Genomic DNA, 25360 nt, shown 5'->3' on the forward strand with positions numbered 1-25360 from the left:
AAAGTCATTAGGAGGTTCCAAAAATAGTTAATCCACTAATGCAAACAATAAATTGGCATGGTAACCTTAGTTTTCACACTATTTTTGCTGTAACTAAGTGAAATTCTTTCCAGCTAGCTTAAGCAAAATGGAGGTCTATTATAAGACTACCAGCGTGGCTCACGGATCATGGATTTTACCCCAACTCCAGCCAACAATTATGTGTGCCATTGATGAGGGGAGTGTATCTGGGTCAAAGAAAATTGAAATTGATCACCAATTATGAAAAAACAACCCATTAATCCACAGGGCTCCCTGTGAGTAGGAAGACCAGAAAGAAAAGATATCTCCCAATCTGCTTTTGGGCTTCTTGTTCACTCAAGAGCAAAACACCATTCTGTGCTATGTGCTAGAAGACATCCATGGGTTTTATAAATGGGACAAGCCTGTCAATCTTCCGGCATTTGGGATACTTTCTGCTAGCACAGAAGAAGCTGGCAATGAGTCACAGATATTGCCAGAAGATAGTTAGAAGGAATCGGGCACCAAACCGAGCCCTGCTACTGCCACTCCATCTCTCCAGCTCTGTGCAGGGCCCAGTGGTGTGTTCAGGGACCCTCATAATTTTTATTCCCCTCCCAACTCAAAAATCTGAGCTTAATTTTTGGAAATTGCCTCAGGCACTGGAGGGGTAGTAAGAAATCCCCCCTCATTGTGTTGTACAAAATTTGCAATATGGTATTGCCCTGAAGGTAAAACATCACTTAATTGTTAAGGAATTTCCCCTCCATGGGTTACTTCAAAAATACAGATTTTAAAATTCACTGGCCCAGACTTCCTGGGACCTAGAATAAAAGCATTCTGATCCTTGAAACTTCAGTTTGCCAGGCCCGGTTTCTCAATTTCACCATTTGTAAAACTGTCTTATCTAACTCAAACCGGAAACCTCTCAGTTCTGAAGGAAAAATGCTATAAAATTTAAAGTTTAACAACTTAGACAAAACAACAAGCAAGATTCCCAAATATGACACACAAAAAACCCTTACAGGGGAAAATAGTAAATTGAGCTATATTAAAATTATAAGTATCTATTCATTAAAAGACAACATTAAGAGAGTGAAAAGTCATCCCACTAAGTGGGTGCAAATATTCACTATATGTTTATATCCAAGCAGGGACAGGTATTCAGAATAAAGAGTTTCTACAAGTTAACAACAACAAAAAAAAGACAGCTGAAGCCCTCACATGCTGCTGATGGGAGTGTAAATGAGCACAACCACTGAGAAATTGGCAGCATCTACTATGACCCAGCAACTCTACTCCTAGGTATATACCCAACAGAAATGTGTGGTTTTTAAAAAAAGAAAATCTGGGTGCTGGTTGCATGGGATGTATTCATTTTGGGAAAAATTCACTGAGTTACATTCTTAGGGCTTGCATAGTTTTCTTTATATAATATGCTTCAATAAAAAAAAAGTTTGTTTGTTTGTTTGTTTTAAAAAAAGAAACAGATTCACAGGGTGCACTGGCTCACGTCTGTAATCCCAGCACTTTGGGAGGCCGAGGTGGGTGGATCACGAGGTCAGGAGCTCGAGACCATCCTGGCTAACATGGTGAAACCCTGTCTCTACCAAAAATACAAAAAAAATTTAGCCAGGTGTGGTGGCGGGCGCCTGTAGTCCCAGCTACTCGGGAGGCTGAGGTAGGAGAATGGCGTGAGGCGGAGATTGTAGTGAGCTGAGATGACGCCACTGCCCCCCAGTCTGGTGACAGAGCGAGACTCTGCATCCAAAAAAAAAAGCTTCACAGAACACAGAACATAGTTACATTTATGGTTCAGCAAAATTACAAATATTTACTTGTATTATGCTTGAAATTCAGGTCTCTCGTGAGTCCAAATCATGAGTCATGAATTGAAAATACTTAATATACACAATGTTTAACATAAAATGGTTCTTAAGATTGAAGGTTTTAATGATAGAATGGCTGGAATTGAAACCTATCTCTGCCACTTACTGTGTGACATTGGGCAAATTATTTAATCTTTCTATGCTTATTTCCTCATCTGTAAATGGAAATACTAATGGCATCTACCTTAGAGGGCTGCTGTCAGCATTCCGTAAGTTAACTTATGTTGAAAGCTTAGTGCAGTTACTGACACACAGAAAGCACTCAGTGTTTGCCATTTTTTATTAACATTAATGTTTGTTTAACAAATATTCACGGATTCTTTACTCTGTGCAAGGCATAGAGCTGGTTGACAGAGCAATGAGAGAACAAAAGAAAAGAAAATGATTAAATCCTATGGGTTTAAAACCCCGGAGAGTCCAGGGCAATGACCCACATACAATATACAGTGGATAAATATTTGTTACTGCTATTGCTGAGATAGCAGTAAGTATTGTACTTTCATTTAAATTACATCTCGAGACTAGCAGGTGGAAAGCCTTAAATCCATATTCAACTTGAAGGTTTTATTTGAGCACTAGAAAGAGATTTAACAGTAATGGTCCATAAGTCTGAAGATAGAAAACTGGGAAGTTAATGAAAAATAAGTTTAAGTAATGTGGCTATTTAGTCCCTAGGGCTAGTATGGCGTTCATGTAGCCCACACGAACAGAGCTAGTGAAATAAAGAGCCATGTGTAAAAACAATATAAATCATACTGCTGTTTCTTGGACTTGAAAAACTCACCATGACACATTTTTGAAAAACAAAACTTTGACCATGAATATTTTGACGATATATTTTCCTAAGCAAGGGAAAGAAGGGTCCCCTTTAAAATACAGAACGTATTCACTGAGTGGAAGACCGATCCTATCTCAAATGTCCAGGTTCTACAGATGCCTGGGTCCATAGCACATTATCCCTCTCACCAAAATCAAACCAAACTCAGTTTCATTTGAATGCACTATTGCCATGGTTTCAAAATTTGGAAAGCTCTTGGAATTAAATTTTGAGATGTAAAGGTTGGCTGACAAATTCACAGAAACCCTCTTTCCGACACCAACTCATAAACCCTAAAGCATCCTACAACCCCCGTGGGTGCTGGTTCCTAGTTTGAAATGCTCTAACAGGTTGGTGGAGCTCAGTGGGCTGGGACCATAAGCATTCGGGATTGTACCACTGAAAAACCGATGTCACATCAAAAGGAACGCCTTTCTTCTAATATACTGAAAACGTTTTGTACAGGCTGGGTCCACAAGTCTTAGGGCTAGCCAATTCCTGCTCCCAGATAGTCTAAGAAGCTGGAGAAAGCTCCCTGCAGGTAAAGACCTATCGGCGCCTCCCGCACACTCTCCCGCGCCGGAAGGGAAGATTGGAGTCCTTTCCCCGCCCCCGGGAGGGTAGGCGGGGACTAAGGACCGCACCGCCCCAGACCCACCCCCTGCGCGTGGCCCCGCCCACAGTTGCCCCTGGCCTTGCGGCCGCGGGGAAACCGGAGGCCGGGGGCGGGGCTCACCCCTTGCCCTTGGGGGTCCCCCGGGCTCCACCAATCAGCGAGCGCCCTGTTGGCCATCCGCGGCCATCCGCGCCCCTCCCTCTCCCGCCCTCCTCCGCGTCCCAGAATCCAAGATGGCGGGATCCAGGCGAAGGGGTCTCCAGGCCAGAGTTCGGCCGCTGTTCTGCGCCTTGCTGCTGTCACTCAGTCGCTTCGTCGGGGGCGACGGCGTGGGAGGAGACCCCGCGGCCGGGTTGCCACATCGCCGATTCGAGTACAAATACAGCTTCAAGGGGCCGCACCTGGTGCAGAGCGACGGGACCGTGCCCTTCTGGGCCCACGCGGGGAGTAAGCCGAGGCAGAGGGATGGGGGCCGGGTTCCTCCCCGCCTTCTGCCGCCTCTTCGCCTTTCATCCGCGGCGACACTGGTGTGCTGAGGTTCCCGTTCCAGCCGCTGCACACCATATGCGCTGTGGAGGGGACCCTCTTGGCATCCCCTCCGCCGGGTCCCTCCTGGTTCGCACGGTTCCCTCCGCTTGTCCCCGAGTCTTTCCCTCACCCATTCTGTTCTCTCCCACCCGCCTGCTGTCTTCCCTTCTTTGATCTCGTCGGTACTTTCCGTTTGATCTAGAGGTGTTTGGTTACCTCTTACACTTCCTAGCACTCAAACTCGCTTCTAGGTATCATGTTTCACAACGCCATGTCTCTAGGAGAAATGTGCCCTACCCCCGGTCATCCTAACCTGAGACATGTTCTAGCAGCCCCCTTAGTTCCTTTCCCGCTCCCCTCCCCCGCCCACCATCCACTCTTTCTTTTCTCCGGTGTTAGCAATGGTTCATGCTTCGCTTGAACCCCATGCCCACTGACGGCTCCTGAGATGGCATATATTGGTATTAGAGTAATTTTTAAGTCTTTGTATGTCAGAAGACATTCTTACACTGTTGTAACTACACATTTTCCTCTCAGTGACTTGGTGTGGTCTTTGATCTTTTCTCTTGTAGTAACACATTATGTAACTTTTTAGGAGAAGGGATGTATTTTTAGGGATTGATTGTTTCTGAACCTGAGACTAAGAATAGCATTACATTTTCAGCCCTTTAAAAAAACTGGAAACATTGAAATCTCTTGGGTTCATATTTTATTCACTGTGTTTGGCACTCTTGTAGCTAAGAGAACCTTGCTAGAGCATTTACTTATGTGGAAGGAAACATATCTGCACTTTTTAGTGCTGATGTGTCACTGCTGACTAAGGAGTCAATCGTAGCACTTGGCATGACATAAGCTCTGTTCAGTGACCATCAGGTATACCCTTTGAACAAATGGCAAATGCCTTTATATGAGATGAGGAGCTCTGGCTGTTTGAATTCTATCTGTGTGTGTGATTAATCTTTTGTATAATAAGGTTTCTATACATCATTTTAGATTATCCGGTGCTTGAAACAAAATGTTTCATTTCTAGAAAGTAATTACTGAATAGGAAGCACCCTTTTAGGAAGGGCTGTTTCTCTCAAATTAATGTATAATTAAAAGGTATAGATTTCAATTTGACTTAATGACAAAGTCATTAAAGTAGTTGAAGTAGAGTGCAGTTATTTTGTTATTCAGCAGTCATTTATTATGTGCCCATGTAGCAAGGGTGTATTACTGGGCATTTGTTATCAAGGTATCTCTATTCTTGATACACAAAGGTGATGCAACTGTTATCAAACACAAGTTTTTGGAGTTTTTGTTTCTATTTGTGGAATGATGAATTATTCAGTAGTGTTGATAGATTTGTTCAGATTTTCACTTCTACATGTCTCCATTGCCTGCCTGTTCTTCTATCCCTTTGCTTTTTCTCTCACATACACTACATTAACCAATTAGGAATGTTAATCAACTAGTCAAATGAGTTACCTTGACTTCCTTTACAGAGCCATAACCAGCTAATCTATTCTGCTGCAGAAATGTCAAGATAATGTACCAGTAAATTAAAGCCGTGTGGCTAGAATTCGAAAGAAAGTATTAATATTTTAGCCATGATTTATCTGGCTACTGGCTCTGGGAATCCTTGCTATGGACATCCCTTGCTTTCACTGTCACTGTAGTTTTTACATAAGCCTCACTGTAACTACATTGATCATTTTGTTCTTTTCATTTTGCTCTGCAATTCCTTACTTCAAAAAGCTTAAAAGTAGAGAAATTTAAGATCTAGTTTAAACAAAGCCCTTTACCTTCAACCCCAAATTAAGACCAAACCTATGGTGTTTCTCTTTCTTACCTCGAATGTTCCTTTAGTACACATCCTTAGGCCCATAAGGGCAAAAAATGATAATTTGTAACCCTTTATAGCTCTCAGAGCTCTTTCACTTTCATTCTCTGATTTGATCCTTAGTAGGCAAGGCAGGTGTTATCTGTTTTATAGATGAAAAACTGATACTCAGAAAGGTTAAGGTTTTTGAAAAAGGATACGTAAGTAGTAAGTGTCAGTGAAGTTGAACTCAAATCTAGGTCTTCTGATTCTGTGTTCAGTCTCTTTCCATGATGGCCACACCCCCATCCTTTGAATGTTTGAAAGTAACAGTGAGCAAACAGTGACTGATCCTACTAAAGTATCTCAGCTTTCCTTCTGGTCAATTTTTTTCTACCTGTAAAGTGATATTACAGTTAGAGTTGTTGTATTTCCCAGCATGCGTTTCAGAATTAGTTAATATCTGAGAGCTAGAATTGTTCAAATTTTAAGTCTGATGGGCCTTTAGTAATTACCTAGTCTAATAATAGGAGAAATAGCTAACATTTATTGAAACATTTAAAGCTACTTATATAGGCACTTAAATACTTATGAGGCTGTTCAAGAAATGGAGTAACTTGCCTACAGATCAAACAGCTAGTAAGTAGTAGAACTGGGTCTTGAACCTAGCCTGGAGAGGTAAACCACCGTTTTAGGGATCACTATTTTCTCTGAGAATCTGCTGAAGAATTGCTTATTGAAGTTCAGTTGACCCTCTCCATGGAAGAATGTATATAAGTACAGTATTTTGCATATAACTTTTAGGGTGTTTATGGAATGATTGAGCCTAGCTCCTTCGTTTTACAGGTAAACATATGGTGAACCCAAGAGAGTAAGAATTATTTGCTCAAAGTCACACAGCTGAACTGAGACTAGGAACAAGTCTTTTAATTCCTAGTGGTATGTTCTCTTCACACTGTTTGAGCTTTCTAACCTTTGTAAACTAGTAAAATACATTGCAGCTTTTTTAAAAGTACAAATTTTTAAGGTTTAAAAAAGAATATTGTGAGAATCAGATAGTTTGCCTTAATGTCATAATTCCCTTTCTCCCACCCACTGTCCCTGGAATTTGTAGTGTATGAATGTAGCTTTTTAAATTTATTTTTATAAGGGAGGTTGTTAGCCCTAAACTTTTAAAGTTGAAGCTATTAACATGAAACTTTTTTCCTAATAATTATTGTACAGGTTACTAAGTCTCTGTAGGTATATTTAGCAGTTTGGAAATGATTCATTGAGTTTTACCTAATTATAACTTATAGCTTTTCTTCCCTGATTTCTGTTCTAGATGCTATTCCAAGTTCAGATCAAATTCGAGTGGCACCATCTTTAAAAAGCCAAAGAGGCTCAGTGTGGACAAAGGCAAAAGCAGCCTTTGAGAACTGGGAAGTTGAGGTGACATTTCGAGTGACCGGAAGAGGTCGAATTGGAGCTGATGGCCTAGTATGATCATTTCTTTAACTTAGGAAGTGTATATAAATGCATATACCACTAGCCTCTAACTTTTCCTGTTATATATTTTCAGGCAATTTGGTATACAGAAAATCAAGGCTTGGAGGGCCCTGTGTTTGGATCAGCTGATCTGTGGAATGGTGTTGGAATATTTTTTGATTCTTTTGACAATGACGGAAAGGTATATTTATTGCCAGGACTGTTACCCACTTTAATATGTCTACCAACAGAGTTAGGCTGTGAGAAATAATAGCTTATTTAATGCTTTCATCAGTTTCATAGTACAGAACTCCCCAAGCTATATGGTAAATATGATAATTAGTCTTTATATAGCTGGAAATTTATCAGTTTAATTTACATGTGTGTGATTTTTTGTACATTAACTTGAGGGCATACTAGAGCCCTGAGTCTCAACTTTGCAGTGACCCCTGCTCCCATGGCCCTATGGAATGGATGAATACAAATCTTTAGACGTAGGTGGGGAAAACAGTAGTGCTTAGAAGACTCTTACCAGTTTATTTACATAAGAACATCCAAATGCATGACTATTGCTAGCTCACATATTCATATCTGGTCATATGTTAATCATTGTTTTTGATTGGGCCTATTTTTCTGAAGATCTCTCCTAAAACGGTTAAGATCAAAATGTACTTACATACTGGAAACATTAGCTTGTGGCTTAGCAGCCTTAAGGTTGATGATCTTCCCATCAGCTGGTTGTTTCTCTGTTAATTTTCAGGGGTGATTGTTAGCAATTTAAAGAACTTCAGTAATTCCTTGAGTGCCAAGGCCAGGTTATTTTAAAAATTTGAGTCCTAGAATCTTAGATATGTAAGTCACTTCATAGTAAATCAAGAATGATGTAGAATGCTTTGATTAAAGACATTTTCAAAAATTTGTTTTCTTTATTTTTAGAAAAATAATCCTGCTATAGTAATTATAGGCAACAATGGACAAATCCATTATGACCATCAAAAGTGAGTGTGTATTTTTTACATTACTCTTGATTTCAGCTTCTTTTTGGAATCCTTGTGAAATACATTGTTTCAAATCTGAACACTTTCCAAATAAAAAAAATACTGTTCTTTTTCTTGAGACATATTTTGTAACTTAGTAGAAAGGTTTTATTTTATTTGGTTGTGTTCTAACGTTCTATCTGTGGACCATCTCAGATTCAAATATAGTATGTGTTTTTAATTTAACCTCAAATTATTTAATATTATACTTTTGAAACTTATTTGATATTATACTTTTGAAAGTGTATAGACTGTTCCTGGCTCTCCTTGATGCCACTGATCATGCATTTTTGTCTTCATTAAAAGGGATCTTTAAAAAATAAAGTTGAGCCTTGATTATTAAGGCTGATGATTAAGCAATTTATGCCATCTTATTTAACTTCAATATTGCATTATTTAAAGACTCAGTGGTTTGCAGAGATTCTAAGTGTTCTAAGTCAACCCTCTGTATTTATGTGTTCCGTATCTGTGGATTCAACCAACTGCAGATCAAAAATAATACAAATTATTTTGTATATGCAACAAGATTACAAATTTTAATGTACAGTATAGCAACTATTTACAGAGCATTTACATTGTATTAGGTGTGATAAGTAATCTAGAGATGATTTAAAGTATACACAAGGATGTGTGCAAGTTGTATGTAAATACTATGCCATTTTATATAAGGGACTTCAGCATCTGAGGATTGTGGTATCCACAGGGGTCCTGGAACCAATGCCCTGTGGATGCTGAAGGATGACTGTATATTTATAATGTATATAAATTAGGTATGTACATATTTTATTTTCACGTGTTTGTTGTATAGGAAATAGCTTTTAGCCAGCGAACTGTAAGAAAGATGACTTATCTATACTGTTTTTCTGCCTTGGTGAGTTTCAGCCCTGGTAGTTCATCATAACTCCCTGTGGAGCTATTTAAAATGGAGGTGCCTAGGCCACCTCCTTTTGATTCTGCTTCAGTTGATTTGGAGTGGAATCTACATGTTAAAAGCCCAGTGGGTGATTCATGTTTTTGCCCTAGGGTAGAGATTCACTGCCTTAGTCTCATGTAGTCTTTTGAGTAAATAAAATAAAATAACTCCAGACTTTTTCATAACTTGGTATTATTTTAATCTTCCTGAATTTTTAAATATTGAAAAGCTGAGTGTCTTCTTTGTTTTCCTTTCTCTTATACTATAGTGATGGTGCTAGTCAAGCTTTAGCAAGTTGCCAGAGGGACTTTCGTAATAAACCCTATCCTGTCCGAGCAAAGATTATCTATTACCAGAAAACATTGACAGTAAGTAACTTTTATTTAGAGAGAATCAAATAAACATTGTTATAGTATGACTTTCCATGTTGAATTTTTGATAGATATTAAATGCACTTAAATTTGGATATTGCTTACATACTCATCATTGTTACTCTAAGAGAGCAGAAGAGTGGTCATCTGTTGTAAACCCCTGATGGTAGGTTTCCATTTAGTCAGTAAATGTTTAAGCACCCTACTGTATAGCACATGTGAGAGATACATATATCGATCGATCGATAGATAATCTCCAAGCCTTTAGGATATAAATATGAGTAAGACAGACAGACTTTCTCCCCAGAGAGCTTATAGCCTAACAGAGGACACACATATGTAGCATTCCTATGCTGTGTGATAAATGCTACGTTGCAGACACTATCAGGCGGTCCCGTGATTAGAATCCTGTAACCGCCAGGTGGAGGTGGGGAAGGGCAGGAACATTTGCTCAGGGTTGAGCTGTGCCCTACAAGGAGATCAGGAAGTTCCTGGGTAGGGGAAGAGGGTGGGTGGGTGTGTGTGTGTGTGTGTGTGTGTGTGTGTGTGCGCGCGCGCGCGCGCGCAAGTGAGTGGGTGTACTCCAAGCATAGAAAGCAGGCATAGGCACTTGAGAGAACTTGAAATATTTTGGAAAGGCATGTAATTTGGTATGGCTGGGAGATAGATCAGTGAGCAGTGAGGTTGAAAGGTTGGCAGTAACAGGCCTTGCACAACTTCCTGTAGTTTATCCTATAAGAAACTTTTAAAAACATTTAAAGGGTTTTAAGCAGGAAAAGAAATGAGCAGATTTGCGATTTAGAAAGATGATTTAGGTCCCAGTATTCTTAGTACCTGTTTTCTTGGGGTTGGGGGTGAACACAGTTGTTGAGTCAAGGATAGTTCCTGAATCTAGCCAGTTGGACAGCTAATTGGTACTATTTACTAGCAAAGCAGCAGCACATTTGTTTGTGTTTTATCTGTTTGGGGGAGGAATGGGAAATCAGAGGGTTGTTAATGAGTTTAGTTGTAGATAAATTGAGGTTAGGGTAATATATAGGTGGATATATCTGACTGGCAATTATGATAACTAAGATCACTATGCATTGTAAACTTTGCTTTTTAAAGATGCCATCAATACCTGGTTATATAATACTTAAAAGCAAAAAAATATAGTGTAGGAATTTTTCTTTCACCTAAATCATGAGCTAGCCTTACACTCCTGGGTCTAAAACTCTGAGATTAGTACTTTGGAAAACTATATTGGCTCAGTCTGAATTCCAAGCTAATTTAAAGATCTTAGAATAGAGCAAGTATCCAGTCTATTATGATTAACTTGGGTTTTAATTCCACTGTAATTATTCACCCTGTACAGTTTCATTAGAGTCATCAGTAAGTCTTGCTTACCTGCATGTGGCAAAGCCCAGACATCAAGCATGGTGGGTGCAGACTGCCCATGTGACCCAACATCGTGAGGCTGTGAGCCCTGGCAGCACTCCAGAACAATAACCTTGCAAAATGTACTCACCAAAAAGAGTTCCACAATTGGATGAGATTGGGCACTACTCTGCATATTAGCACATTAAAGATTTCTTTATGAAGAATCCTTTATAAAGAAAGGATAAATAAGCCTTTATTAAACCTCATGCTTCCCAGACTGACCTGACTGTGGAATTCTTTTTCACCTAATATCTATGAGTGATCATGGAGCTAGTATTTTCACCTAATATCTATGAGTGATCATGGAGCTAGTGTTTTCACCTAATATCTATGATGGAGCTAGTGTTTTCACCTAATATCTATGAGTGATCATGGAGCTAGTGTTTTCACCTAATATCTATGAGTGATCATGGAGCTAGTGTTTTCACCTAATATCTATGAGTGATCATGGAGCTAGTGTTTTTAAGTACACGTTTTGGAGAGACTGGCTGGACACCTGACTGCTACTTATTGGTTCTCGCCTCTCTGTGCATTTGTTCAGTCTGGTAATAATTCCTTTTCTTCCTACTTGGTAAAGTCATACTCAGCTTTGAGCACACAAATTCAGATCCCTTTTCCATCAGATTTCCTAAACAGCTCATAATGATCTGTCTCTCCTAAACTCTTATTTTTTTTTCTGTAATGCTTATTTGGTCTTGAGATGTGTTGTATTGACTTGCCTGTTAACTATATGTATGTCTCTTCTTATCAATATGATTGTAAACTTCTCGCAATAGGCATTATATCCTATATTTCTTCTAGTTCCTAATATTGTACCCATGTTAAGTACTCAAGAAGTGTTTATTTTAATGAGTACTTTCACCCTAGCTTGTCCCAGTTGTTTCCACATTGGAGAGGAAAACAAAGTAAGAGGAGGTTGGAAGCAATAAGTGCTGTTGGGGAAACGCATTCAAAGCAAGAGATCTTCAATATTGCAAGTATAGTCTTTAACAATGGTTTGAAACCATAAGGTGAATAAGGAAGGTTATTGATGATCTCATAAAGAAGTATTAATCAGCAGACAGTTTGTACCTAGGCTTTCAGTTACAGTCCTTCCTAACATTCCTGCTAACTCAGAGTACAATGAAATGTGTTACGTCCTTTAAAAAAAAAATTGGAACTAGACAAAGAAGACTTCTGATGGATTTTCAGTTTGTTAGAAATCAAGGAGAAAAATATTGAACAATTGGAGGATTTTAATATTGTAATTTGAATGTAATAACCCACAGTCTTTTTAAGACTCAGAGGCAAATAACTTCCTGATTGTTGATTCTAATTTAAAAGGCTCTGTGGCGGAGGACCAGTTGTAAATGATGTAAAATGAAATAGGAATATTACTAAACAGAGGAAACAAATATTAATATGAACCAAATTCTAAATGATCTTTTAAAATTAATTATTTTAAACTACTTTTTAGTTCACATTTCCATCCTACAGTATATAGAGAGTAACTCTTCATATTGACAGATTTTATTCTCTTGCTGAAAATTTGAACAGAATACTATAACATTTTGCCTCTGTGACTGAATCTTAAGTCTCTGACAAAATTTCGACTCTAGAAGTAATGACACAAGTGTCCTTACTCTGGTGCCATGGGCCCACTCCTTCTGCATCCACCCTGAACCTCAGTGACTGTTGTTTAGGGTGGGACTCGTGAGAGGGTTGTTAGAAGTGAAATGTATTGAAGAAGCTGAACCACTGCTTGACTGGGATAATGAGAAAAGCATTCATGTGTCAGGTGGTCCAGTGCTTGCCTAGGATTCTAAGATTCTGCCAAGAAATTTAGGGTCATTCCTTCAAATACACATTTTGCAGAGTAGAAACATACATCTTTTTAGTTTTTTCCTTCTGTGCCTTGTCAGTGTGACTTCTGTCACTTTTGCTCTCTGCTAACCTGTGACAGCCCAGTTACCTCACTAATTTAATTCAGAGGAGCTCACTACTTGTTGAGACAATCTATTTAATTTTCAACCAGCAGCAGATAAAATTGTAAATTTAACCTCTTGGTTTTAGCTGTCACTGGAATCTGAAAACAAGTCTGATCCCTCTACTGCATGAACCATTCCAAGAGAGTAATGGTGACTCCCTAGGTCTTCTTGAGAGAAGGTGAACCACATTCCATTTTAGAAAGGTTTTCATAGAAAGTTAGCAGATTTTTCTCTCTTTTAACTTTTGACACATAGTGGGGCAAAAATTTTTTTAAGTAAAATGTATTATATATTGACACCAAGTAAAAAACATTATTTAAAATTACCATTTGTAATTAATGAAATAAAATTGAATAGTATTAGTCATAAAATGGATTAATTGAAATTTATTTTCTAATGTCTTTTGTAAAAGCTATAGCTATGATATATCTTTCTAGGTAATGATCAATAATGGCTTTACACCAGATAAAAATGATTATGAATTTTGTGCCAAAGTGGAAAATATGATTATCCCTGCACAAGGGCATTTTGGAATATCTGCTGCAACTGGAGGTCTTGCAGGTAAATCTTGCAGTCTGATAATATTAAAAGTTTGTGAATTGTGTTTTATTGGGAATAGTGTATTAGGGATATGTAGACTTGTTTATACTAATAACTTTTTAAGACTGTTTGGAACCTTCCCATTGCCTGCTGTGCCAGTCTTTTGGTCTGTTGAGATTGCTTATTTTCTACTTATATTGTTCTGTAGGTGTACAGTTAACTGGGGCTGTATACAAGTGTGTAAATTAGAGCATCAGTTTGGGTGCTATTTTATAGTGAAGGAGACATATTTAAAGGCTATCAAAGTCAGCAGGCTTAAAAGCTGCAGATCAAACCACATGACAATTAACTAAAATGGCAATCTTGGCTAGTCACATCCACAAAAAGGTTAATTGCCAAGTGTTTTAGGATCCTGATCATTGTCACATCACATATAAATGAATTTGGCAACCTAAGGAAAGGTTATTTGGCACCTAAACTTTAAACAAAAACATAGTTACCATTTTTTTCCACATAAGGTGACAAATTACCATTCAATGTCAATGCCATTTTATGTTTATATGATACATGGTAGTTTTAAATATTTTCAAATACATGGATTGTTCCAGACAACCCAGAGAAGAAGGGAGGGAAGATCATATTTTCCATATTTTTAGAAGAACTTGCCAAATTTTAGGTGAAAGAAATTTCTGAAGATCGTATGGCCAATTAATGGTCAGCCCCAGGCAGGACTCGGCCTGGATTTCTGACTCCAGGTTCAGTGCCCTATTACATAACACAGTTTCTTAATCTACACTAAAGTATTGTAGTTTTCTTTTTAATCTGTCTACATCTCTAGGTTCCATAAAAACAGTACAAAGCATAAAGATTGCTGTACGCTTGATATTAATTGCTCTTGATTGGTGGATGCGACTAGCCAGGATTGGTATTTTAGTTAAGAGTTAGAAGGTTTGATTTGCTGAGCTGGTGCTTTTGGCTTAAACAGCTTGAATTTGATTTTTTGATACAATTTTCAGTAAGATAAAATTATTAATATCTTCCATGTGAGAGAAACAAATAAAGTAAGACAAAAAGTGGTATGCGCTCTAAGAAAGGTTCAGAGACATACAGGTACCAGCAGTATGTGGAGACCAGGATTTTGTCTCATTTGTCTGGGACGTTGTCCATGAAGGAGATTTGTGGGAAACCATGGAGGATCTTGGTACCAGAATAAGGAGTTTGGACTTTTGACCCTTCATTTGTTTGTTCATTTCTTATCAGACATTGATTAAACATCTGTTATATGTTAAGCATTGCTAAATGTTCTGATTTAGGGTTTAAGAAAGTGAGTTTTGGATTATTTCTAATATAAATCTTTCAGGTGAATTTTTGTCTCTAAGCTCACAAGGTGCCATTGCCCTTACCAAATTACAGCTAATTTTTGTTAATTCCCTCCCTGGTTATTTTTATTTAAAGCAATAAATACTGATAAAATACATTTACAATGATAAAAGTAATCTCCTATGGAACTTTTTCAGACTTTTTTTTTTTTTAATTTGTAGATGACCATGATGTCCTTTCTTTTCTGACTTTCCAATTGACTGAACCTGGAAAAGAGCCGGTAATTTTACACATTTTTTCAAAAACTTTATCAGTTTAGTGGTTTTGCCTTTTAGCTGAATGTTTGGGAAGACTAACTTAGGTTTGGATCGTTTCTGCCAGTTACTGCTATATGGTCTTGTGCAAGTGACTGAACCTCTGTAACGCTTCATTTCTTAATTGCTAAAACAGAGATGTTTGTACTGGCCACCTCAGGATACTGAAGGATTGAGACAGTGCACTTACAGCAAGTGCTCAGTAAATGGTAGTGGTTATTATTAGAGGCAAGAGTAGGCTGGGTGCAGTGACTCATGCCTGTAATCCTAGCATTTTGGGAGGCTGAGATGGGCAGATCACCTGAGGTCAGGAGTTTGAGACCAGCCTGACCAACATGGTGAAACCCCCGTCTCTACTAAAAAATACAAAATTAGCCAGGCGTGGTGGTGCACACCTGTAGTTCCAGCTGCTCAGGAGGCTGAGGCTGGAGAATCGCTTGAACCTGGGAGGGAGAGGTTGCAGTAAGCTGAGGTGAAGACACTGCACTTCAGCCTGGGTGACAGAGTAGGACTCCAGCTCAAAAAAGAAAGAAAAGGGGGGACCCAGTGCAGTGGCTCACGCCTGTAATCCTAACACTTTGGGAGGCCGAGGTGGGCAGATTTCTTGAACTGAGGGGTTCAAAACCAGCCTGGATGACACAGTGAAACCCCGTCTCTACTAAAAAATAGAAAAAAATTAGCCGGGCCTGGCGGCAGGCACCTGTTATCCCAGCTACTCGGGAAGCTGAGGAAGGAGAATTGCTTGAACCTGGGAGGCAGAGGTTGCAGCAAGCTGAGATCACGATTCTGCGCTCCAGCCTGAGTGACAGAGTGAGACTCTGTCTCAAAAAGAAGGAGAGAGTAAATTTGCTATCATTTAAGTCAAGAAGGAATGTATTTTTATGTTAACCTTTCAGCTAGTGGTAGAATAGTTAAAATGAGAAAAATAACATATATAGAGGTATCTGAATGATTTTCTTATCTTTTTTATGATCTATTCCAAAACTCCAAAAAAAAGCCCACACCAGATAAAGAAATTTCAGAAAAGGAAAAAGAAAAGTATCAGGAGGAATTTGAGCACTTTCAACAAGAATTGGATAAAAAAAAAGAGGAATTCCAGAAGGGCCACCCCGACCTCCAAGGGCAGCCTGGTGAGTTGTAGCAAAGCTGGCATGGGTGCCGCAGCAGGGCTGGGGACTGATGATCGTGGATGCTTGAGTCTCTGTTGCCTGGCTCGTCCCTGCTCTCTGAACGGGCACTTTCCAAGTGATTTCTGGAAACAATTTAGGAGCAAATCTTTAGTCTTTAAGAGTCGGGAGACTGGCATTTTTGCCAGTGAGAATGTGGCTTAGTCATGTATGAAATAGAGAGTACCATGGTTATTTGGACGAATGGAACCACTAGAGTGAAAGCTCCCTGACAACAGGGATTTTGTTTGCTGTATTCACTGCTGTGTCCACTAAGCCTAAAAAGAAGTCCAAAACAATGCTAACCTAGTAGTTCAGGTTCAGTAAATATTTTTTGAATGAAATCATCAAAAGTTTATGTTTTTGCTTTTAGTGACACATATTTACCTTATAGTGTGGAGGTAATCCTTAAAATCTATCAAAACTGTTATGAAAGTAATGTGACATGATACCTGCTTCTCCTCCCCATACTACTCAATAGAATCCTGGACTGTATAGATGAAAATTATAAAATACTAGTCTAAGCCAATGTTATTAAGAACTTGAGTGTGCTAATGTCAAAAAGAAAACATTTTAAGGCCAAATTGAGGGACTTTATATTATCTGCTAGCTTTTTATGTGAATTGTTCCCCGGCAGCGTAAGGGATCAAAGGTGTACTTAATAAAGGCTGTGGCTAGCGTTTGAACTCTATGTAGTATGCAGTTCTCTTAATGATCAACAGTATGAGTCAGACTTAACGAATTGAAAAATGAATCATAAAGGTCATTCTTATTTTGAATTTGTTTTAAACATCATCACATACAATTTGTGAGTATATCCTGAAGCTGACTGTAGTGTTTGAAAAGTATGGTTTGGTAAATTTTGACAAATGTGTATACCCATTTAACCATCACCCAGATCAGTGTACGGAACATTTTTATCATCCCAGAAAGTTCCCTCATGCCTCCTTAAAGTCAGCCACCTTCTCCACAGAGCCCATCACTATTTTTATTGTTATCACTGTAGATTAGTTCTGCCTATTCCTATAAGTAGAATCACACAGTGCATATGAAAGAGAAATATTTTTCCATTTTTATTTTATTTAACTTTTTATGTATTTAGGGGGTACAAGTGCAGATTTCTTATATGCTTGTGTCACATAGTGGTGAAGTTTGGGGATTTAGTGTACCTCTCACCCTAATGAACATGGTACTCAGTGGGTAATTTTCAACCTTCATTCACCTCCCACATTTTGTAGTTTCCAATGTCCGTTATTCTACTCCATATGTTCATTTGTACCCATGGTTTAGCTTTCACTTATAAGTGAAAATGTATGGTATTTGACTTTCTAAGTCGTTTCACTTGGGATAATGGCTTCCAGTTCCTTCCATGTTGCTGCAAAAGACATGATTTCAGTCTTATTTTATGGCTGAGCAGTAGTCTATAGTATATACACACATCTATATGCACACATGCCACATTTTCTTTATCATGTTCTCTGTTGATGGACACTTAGGTTGATTCGATATCTTTGCTGTTTTAAACAGGGCTGCGATAAATGAATGAGTGCAGGTATCTTTTTGATATAATGATTTCCTTCCCTTCGGGTAAATACCCAGTAGAGTAGTGGAATTGCTGGATCAAACGGTAATTCTAATTTTAGTTCTTTGAGAATTCTCCATACTATTTTCTGTGAAGGTTGTACTAACTTACATTCCCACCAACAGCATACACATGTGGAGAAAATTCTCTTTTCTCCACATCCTTGACAACATCTGTTGTCTTTTGACTTTTTAGTAATGGCCATTGTGATTTGTGTAAGATAGTATCTCATTGTGATTTTAATTTGGATTTTTTTGATGATTAGTGATGTTGAGCATTTTTTCATTTATTTGTTGGCCACTTGTGTGTCTTCTTTTGAAAAATGTCTGTTCATGCTCTTTGCCCAGTTTTTTAATGGGCTTTTTGTTTTTCTCTTGAGTTGTTTGAGTTCCTTGAAGATTCTGGATATTAGCCCTTCGTTGGATGCATAGTTTGCAAATATTTTATCCCATTCTGTAGGTTAGATTACTGTGTTGATTGTTTCTTTTGCTGTGAAGAAGCTTTTTAGTTTTAAGTCCCATTTGTCTATTTTTGTTTTTCTTGTGTTTGCCTTTGAGGACTTGGTCTAAATTCTTTACCTAGGCCAATATGCAGAAGAGTCTTTCCTCAGTTTTCTTTTAGGATTTGTATGGTTTCAGGTGTTGTGTTTAGATCTTTAATCCATCTTGAGTTAATTTTTGCATATGGTGAGAAGTATGGGTCCACTTGCATTCTTCTATATATAGCTATTCAATTTTTTCAGCACTGTTTATTGAAGGGTGTCTTTCCCCCAGTGTATATTTTTATTGACTTTGTTGAAGATAAGTTGGTTGTAGGTCTGTGGGTTTATTTCTTGGTCCTCTGTTCTGTTCCATTGACTTATGTGTCTGTTTTCATACCAGTATTGTGCTGGTTTGGTTACTTTAGCCTTGTAGTGTAATCTGAAGTCAGGTAATATGATGCCTCCAGGTTTATGCCTTTTGCTTAGCATTGCTTTGGCTATTTGGGCTCCTTTTTGTTCTGTATGAATTTTAGGAATTTTTTTCTAACTCTGTGAAAAATGACATTAGTAATTTGATAGGGAGTGTCTAGAACTAGTAGATGGCTTTGGGCATTATGGTCCTTTTAACAATATTGATTTCTTCCAATTCATGAGCATGGGATGCTTTTCCATTTGTTTGTGTCATCTACCATTTCTCTCATTGTTGTTTTGAAGTTCTGCTTATAGAGAGCTTTCCCCTCCTTGGTTAAATGTATTTCTAGGTGATTTATTTTTCTTTCAGCTGTTGTAGATGGAATTGCGTTCTTGATTTTGTCCTTGGCTAGATCATTATCAGTATATGAAAATGCTACTGATTTCTATACATTAATTTTTTATCTTAAAACATTACTGAATTCCTTTATCAAATCTAAGAGTTTTTTTGGTGAAGTCATTAGGGTTTTTTAGATAAAAGATCATATCATTAGTGAAAAGGGATAATGTTACTTTCTCATTTCCAGTTTGAATGCCTTTTATTTTCTTCTCTTTCCTGATTGCTCTGGTGAAGACTTCTAGTATTATGTTTTTACACATTAAAGTGATAAAAGTGGGCATCCTTATCTTGTTCCAGTTCTTAAAGGGAATGTTTTCAACTTTTCCCTGTTAAGTGTGATATTGGCTGTGGGTTTGTCATATGTGGCCTTTATTATGTTGAGGTCTGTTCATTGGGGATTTTTATCGTGAAGGGATGATGAATTTTATTGAATGCCCTTTCTGAGTCTGTTGAAATGATCATGTTTTTTGTTCTTAATTCTGTTTATGTGGTGTATCATATATATAGATTTTTTGTATTGTTGAACCCTTCTTGCATCCCTGGGATAAATCCCACCTGATCGTGCTGTATTATCTTTTTGATGTGCTGTAGGATTCGTTTTACTGGTATTCTGTTAAGGATTTTTGCATCTTTGTTCATCAGGGATATTGGTCTGTAGTTTTCTGTTTTTTGTGGCCTTGTCTGGTTTTGGTATCAGGGTGATACCACCTTCATAGAACGAGTTAGGGAGAATTCTCTTCTCAAAGTTTTGGAATAATTTCAGGAGAATTGGTTTTTCTTGATATGTTTGATAGAATTCAGCTATAAATCCATCTAGTCCTGGCTGTTGTTAAGATTTTTTTTTTTTTTTTTTTTTACTACTGATTGAGTCTTGCTACTCATTATTGGTGTGTTCAGGAGTTCTGTTTCTTCCTGTTTCGATCTCAGAAAGTTGTATGTTTCCAGGAACTTACCCATTTCCTCTAGGTTTTCTAGTTTGTGAGCGTATAGTTGTTCAAATAGTTTCTGATGATCGTTTGTATATTTGTGGAATCTGTTGTAATGTCTCCTTTTCTTCCGATTGTGTTTATTTGGATCGTCTCCCTTTTCTTGCCTAGTCTAGCTAGCGGTTTATCGATTTTGTCTATGTTTTCAAGGAACCAACTTTTTGTTTTGTTGATCCTTTATTAATTTCTTTGTCTCTTTCATTTAGCTTTGCCCTTATCTTTGTTATTTATTTTCTTCTGCTAACTTTGGGTTTGGTTTGTTCTTGGTTTTCTAGTTTCCTGAGGTATAATGTTAGATTGTTTTGATCTTTCCACTTTCTGATGTAGGCATTTAATGCTGTAAACTGCCCTCTTCACACTGCTGCCCTCTTCACACTGCTTTTTTTTGCTGTTTTGGTGTGTTGTTTTTCTGTTTTCATTCACTTCAAGAAGTTTTTACATTTATGTCTTAATTTCTTTATTGACAAAGTGAATGTTCAGGAGCATGCTGTTTAATTTCCATGTGTGTGTTTAGTTTCTAAAGTTCCTCTTAGTATTGATTTCTAGATTCACACCATTGTGGTCTAAGTCACTTGATATGATTCTGATTCTCAAAATTTGCTAAGACTTATTTTGTGGCCTAATATGTAGTCTGTGTAGTCTTCTGTGTGCTGGTGAAAAGAATGTATATTCCATAGTTATTGTAGAAAGTTCTGTAAATGTCTAAGTCCATTTGGTCTAAAGTCCAATTTAAGCCCAATGTTTCTTTGTTATTTTTCTGTCTCGATCTATCTAGTGTTGTGTGTGTGGTGTTAAATTCTCCCACTATTATTGCATTACTGTTTTTCTTTTTCTTTGGGTCTAGTGATAATTTTCTGAATTTTGATGCTCTAATGTTAGGTGCATATAAATTAGGATTGTTATATCTTCTTGCTGAATTGATCCCTTTATCATTATATAATAACCTTCTTTGTCTTTTCTTTTTTAAGTCTGTCTTATCTCATATAAGTATAGCTACTCCTGCTCACTTTTGGTTTCCATTTGCTTGGACTACCTTTTTCCACCTCTTTACTTTCAGTCTATGTGTGTTTTTACGGATAAGGTAAGTTTCTTGTAGGCAGTATATAGTTGTGCCATGTATTTTAATCCATTCTACCAGTCTGTATCTTTTAGTGGAACATTTAATCCATCTACATTCAAGGTTAATGTTGATATAGGAGGCTTTGTTCCTGTCATATTGTTCATTATTTTCAGGTTGTCTTATAAATTCTTTGTTCCTTTCTTTTCCATCTTTGTCTTTGTCATTTGATGAAATTCTGTCATGTTACGATTTGATTCCTACATCTTCCTCACGTGTGATTGTTTTATAAGAACTTTTATATTTCTCTTTTTATCATGGTGAATGTTGACCTTTTGTTTCCATGTTTAAGACCACTTTGAGCATTTCCTGTCATGCTGGTCTAGTAATGACAAATTTCCCCAGCATTTGCTTGTCTGGAAAAGGCTTTATTTTTTCTTCATTTATGAAGCTGATTCTGGCAGGATATAAAATTCTCGGCTGACAGTTTTCTTTTTATTAGCACTTTGAGAATGCCCATTCCTTTCTGGCCTGGAAGGTTTCTGCTGAAAAGTCTGCTGTTAATCTGATGGAATTTCCATTACAAGTGACTAAGTACTTTTCTCTTGCTAATTTTAGAATTATTTCACATTGACTTTAGACATTCTGAATATAATATGCTGTAGTGAAATCCTTTTTGCAATATATTTTTCTGGGGATTGCTGAGCCTCCTGTATCTGGATATCTAACTTTTTTGCTAGACTTGGGAAACTTTCATCATTTATTTTCTTAGTTTTTCTCCTTAGCCAGGCAACAACTGCAGCCGTATCAACTTGAACTCGGACTAAGAGCGGGGCACAGCTCAGCATGAAATTCTCAAAACTGTGCCTTGTGCCTGGGACCAGGGAGAGCAGGGACCCTCCTAGCCAGGTGTCATGAGCAAGAAACTGTTAAGGAGTGCAGTCTGCCCACATCTGTTTCACAAGAGTCCATTGCAGGGCAGTGGGTATTGTCCTAGATATGCATAGAAGAGCCTGGTTTCCCTGTCTCTCCTTGGCCAGGTGGTAGCTACAGCCTTGTCAGCCCAAACATAGCCTGAGGGTGGGGCACAACCTTCCATTAAACTCTCAATATTTCACCTTGGGTCTGGGACCAGAGAGGGTAGGGTCCCTCCCAGGCAAGCAGCATGGACAAGAAGCTGTGGGAAGTGCCGTCTGCTCATGTCTCAGTATCAGCAGCACACTTCAGCAAGGCAGTAGGGACCTTCCTAGGGGTGCATAGGAGTGACCAGTGTGTCCCCCCTTCTCTCCTTGGAACATTGCAGTGGCTGCAGCCATGTCTGTAGATCCCCGGTATCTAGGCTATGAGCAGTAGTGCCCAACTGGAGCTGTTCTAGGCTCGAATGCCTGTGGGATTCCAAGTGGTCTCCCTTTATGGAGCAACATCTCTGTGCCATATTTAGGCAGTTCTATATGTCCAGCCCAAGGCCTTAGTGGGCCAAGGGTTTCTTCTGTAGCCAGGATCATAAAAGCCCATTTTGGACTGCAGGGCCCTGAGGTTTTGTCTCTTACTGTTTCCCATCATCTAGGAGCCTCTTCTGGTGCTCAGTCAGCTCCTGGCTGGGCAAGCTGCCTCAGACTCTCTCCTTACTTATTTTGGTGCTTCCTATTTCTTCTCTGATGAGTCCTAGCATTCTCTCCTAGGCAATCTATTTGAAATGCAAGTATCTACTTACTACTCTGGTTTTTCTCCATGGAGGAGGCACATACTACCTGCATCTGGTTAGCCATTTTGATCCCTCCTGAGATTTTCTAAGAAAAATTATTTTTAAATAATTTAAACCCAGTTTATAATAAGTGTTCAATCACCTGAAATGGCAGAAAACAAATAATTTAATCATTATTAAATCAATTATCTGCATGTTTTCTGTTTGGGAGATTGTACCACTCTGATGATGATGTTCTAATTTTGCTCTCTGTTGGCGCTTTGGTCACTTACGGTATTTTGAAACTTACGTATGTGTAGGTGACTGATCATTTTTATTTATTTCCTTTTCAGCGGAGGAAATATTTGAGAGTGTAGGAGATCGAGAGCTAAGACAAGTCTTTGAAGGACAAAATCGTATTCATCTTGAAATCAAGCAGCTGAACCGGCAGTTAGATATGATTCTTGATGAACAGAGAAGATATGTTTCTTCCTTAACAGAGGAAATCTCTAAAAGAGGAGCAGGAATGCCTGGGCAGCATGGGCAGGTGGGCTTGCGGAATATGCACATGTGCCTCATTTACCCTTTGCTGGAAGGGAAGTAAAGAAGAAGGGCTACTGTACTATGTGCTCATAGAATGTGGATTATTCAGCTTGCTCGTCATTGTTTCTTCCTCCAGATCTCTCAACAAGAACTGGATACTGTTGTGAAAACTCAGCATGAGATTCTGAGACAAGTAAATGAAATGAAGTAAGTATGTGAAAGTAGTGTCTGTGTGTTACGTGATTTTTGTATCCTAAATTTGTGACTTTAGGTGTGCAAGCACTGTATATTGTAAGATTTCTGCATGAGAGTAAGAATCCTGTTCTAGATTCATTCTGCAAATAGGGGACCATAAATACAACAACTTTTAATATTTAAAAACTGCAAACATGTCTAATGTTTTTAATTGTTCAGAGCTGGAAAAGAAAAAATGGTTTTGGCATCTTTTTAAGAAAACAGGAGATTTGTCAGTTACTTGACAGAGCCAGGTGTGTTCTTATATTTATAAAATATAAAAAGAATATGAAGTAATATATAACAATTTTATGAAAAGTACTAGGGGAATACATATGTGTAGCATTGTAAGACTGTAATAGAAGCAGACCCGATGCAGGAAATTCTTTTTGATGAAATGAAACCATTTTGAATGTAGTATGTGTGACTACCTCTTTTTCATTCCCGTCTTTTACTGTCAGAGAGACTGGACAGAGTTGGAGCAGAGAGGAGATCATTGTGTCCTTAGAATGTTGAACAGTAAATTTCTAATGAGAACGATTGACTTATGCAGATAATTAACAGCTTTCAATGCCTGGAGCACAGATAACAAACCAAAGTGTCGTGTTTCCATAACCTAACATTTTAGAGCACTGTCCCAACCCATATAACCCTTGACAAACAAGAATGTCAAGTGAGTTCTTTAGGACTGGAGAATTAAACAGAGTTAGATCAAACAGAAGGTGATTCTGTCTGATATCTAGAGATTAAAGGCACTTAACTTACAACTGCAAATTTATATTTCTTCAATTTTTCTCTTTGTATTTAAAAAAATCTTCGTAATGTGAACTCATTGAAATATTTATGATGCTAAATGAATAGTTTAGCTCTTCCAATAGTTTAATGAATAGAATCCTTTTAGAAATAGACTGGATCATGTAACACAACGTTTTTAAAAATCTTTTTATTTTGATCTAATTTTAGACCTCAGAAGCTACAAAAATAGTATGGGAAGTTTCTGTACATCCTTCACCCATCTTCCTCTAATTTACATAACCATGATATAATTGTCAGAACCAGGAAATTAACACTGATACAGTTCAATCAACTAAATTAATGACCTATTCAAAATTTATCAGTTTCTCCACCAACGCCTTTTTTCTATTCCAGGATCCTATCCACAATCGCACATTACATTTAGTGATTTTTTTCTCTTTAGCCTTCTGCAGTCTGCAGTAGTTCATCTTTCCTTTTCTTTCATGACCTTGACGTTTTCCAAGAGCATTAATCAGTTAATACCTTTTGATTTGGGTTTGGTTGGATGGAAATTCCACATTTTGATAAGATATTATATATAATATGTTATATATAGTATATGTTATATAATATGTAGTGTATATATTATTATATAAGATTGATAAGATATTACTGATGATGTTGGCCATGATCACTTGGTTATGGTGGTTTCCTATCGCTATCTACTTTAAAGTTACTGTATTTCCCTTTGTGGTTAATATTTTGGAGAAGGTACTTTGAGACTATGTAAGTATCCATTTCAAACTTCTGCTCATTCATTTTAGCATCCATTGATGTTTCTTGCCTGAAACAAGAATGTGGTTTTTGCCAAATGCTGACTTTATTTTTTCTTTTCATTTTTTATTTATTTGCTTATTTATTTTTTTGAGACAGGGTCCAGCTCTGTTGCCCAGGCTGGAGTGCAGTAGTGCAATCACAGCTCTCTGCAACCTCAACCTCCTGGGCTCAAATGATCCTCCCACCTCAGCCTCCTGAGTAGCTGGGACTACAGGTATATGCCACCACACCCAGCTAATTTTTCT

The 25360-nt window shown here is 38.0% G+C and overlaps 1 protein-coding gene across 1 annotated transcript in view; it reads left to right on the top strand.

Moving 5' to 3' along the window:
- The first annotated feature begins 3391 nt into the window (after nt 1-3391).
- The window catches only part of LMAN1 (lectin, mannose-binding, 1), a 32536-nt gene continuing 10567 nt past the window's right edge, over nt 3392-25360 (top strand). The window contains exons 1-10 of the mRNA XM_011971689.1: nt 3392-3769; nt 6976-7130; nt 7213-7320; nt 8055-8116; nt 9337-9436; nt 13263-13386; nt 14907-14965; nt 15997-16129; nt 23120-23313; nt 23446-23516. Coding sequence (XP_011827079.1) covers nt 3556-3769; nt 6976-7130; nt 7213-7320; nt 8055-8116; nt 9337-9436; nt 13263-13386; nt 14907-14965; nt 15997-16129; nt 23120-23313; nt 23446-23516 — 1220 coding nt within the window. The 5' untranslated portion in view covers nt 3392-3555. The remainder of the gene's footprint in view (nt 3770-6975; nt 7131-7212; nt 7321-8054; nt 8117-9336; nt 9437-13262; nt 13387-14906; nt 14966-15996; nt 16130-23119; nt 23314-23445; nt 23517-25360) is intronic.

Source organism: Mandrillus leucophaeus, unplaced genomic scaffold, assembly GCF_000951045.1.
Source record: "Mandrillus leucophaeus isolate KB7577 unplaced genomic scaffold, Mleu.le_1.0 Scaffold124, whole genome shotgun sequence".
Lineage (NCBI taxonomy): Eukaryota > Metazoa > Chordata > Mammalia > Primates > Cercopithecidae > Mandrillus > Mandrillus leucophaeus.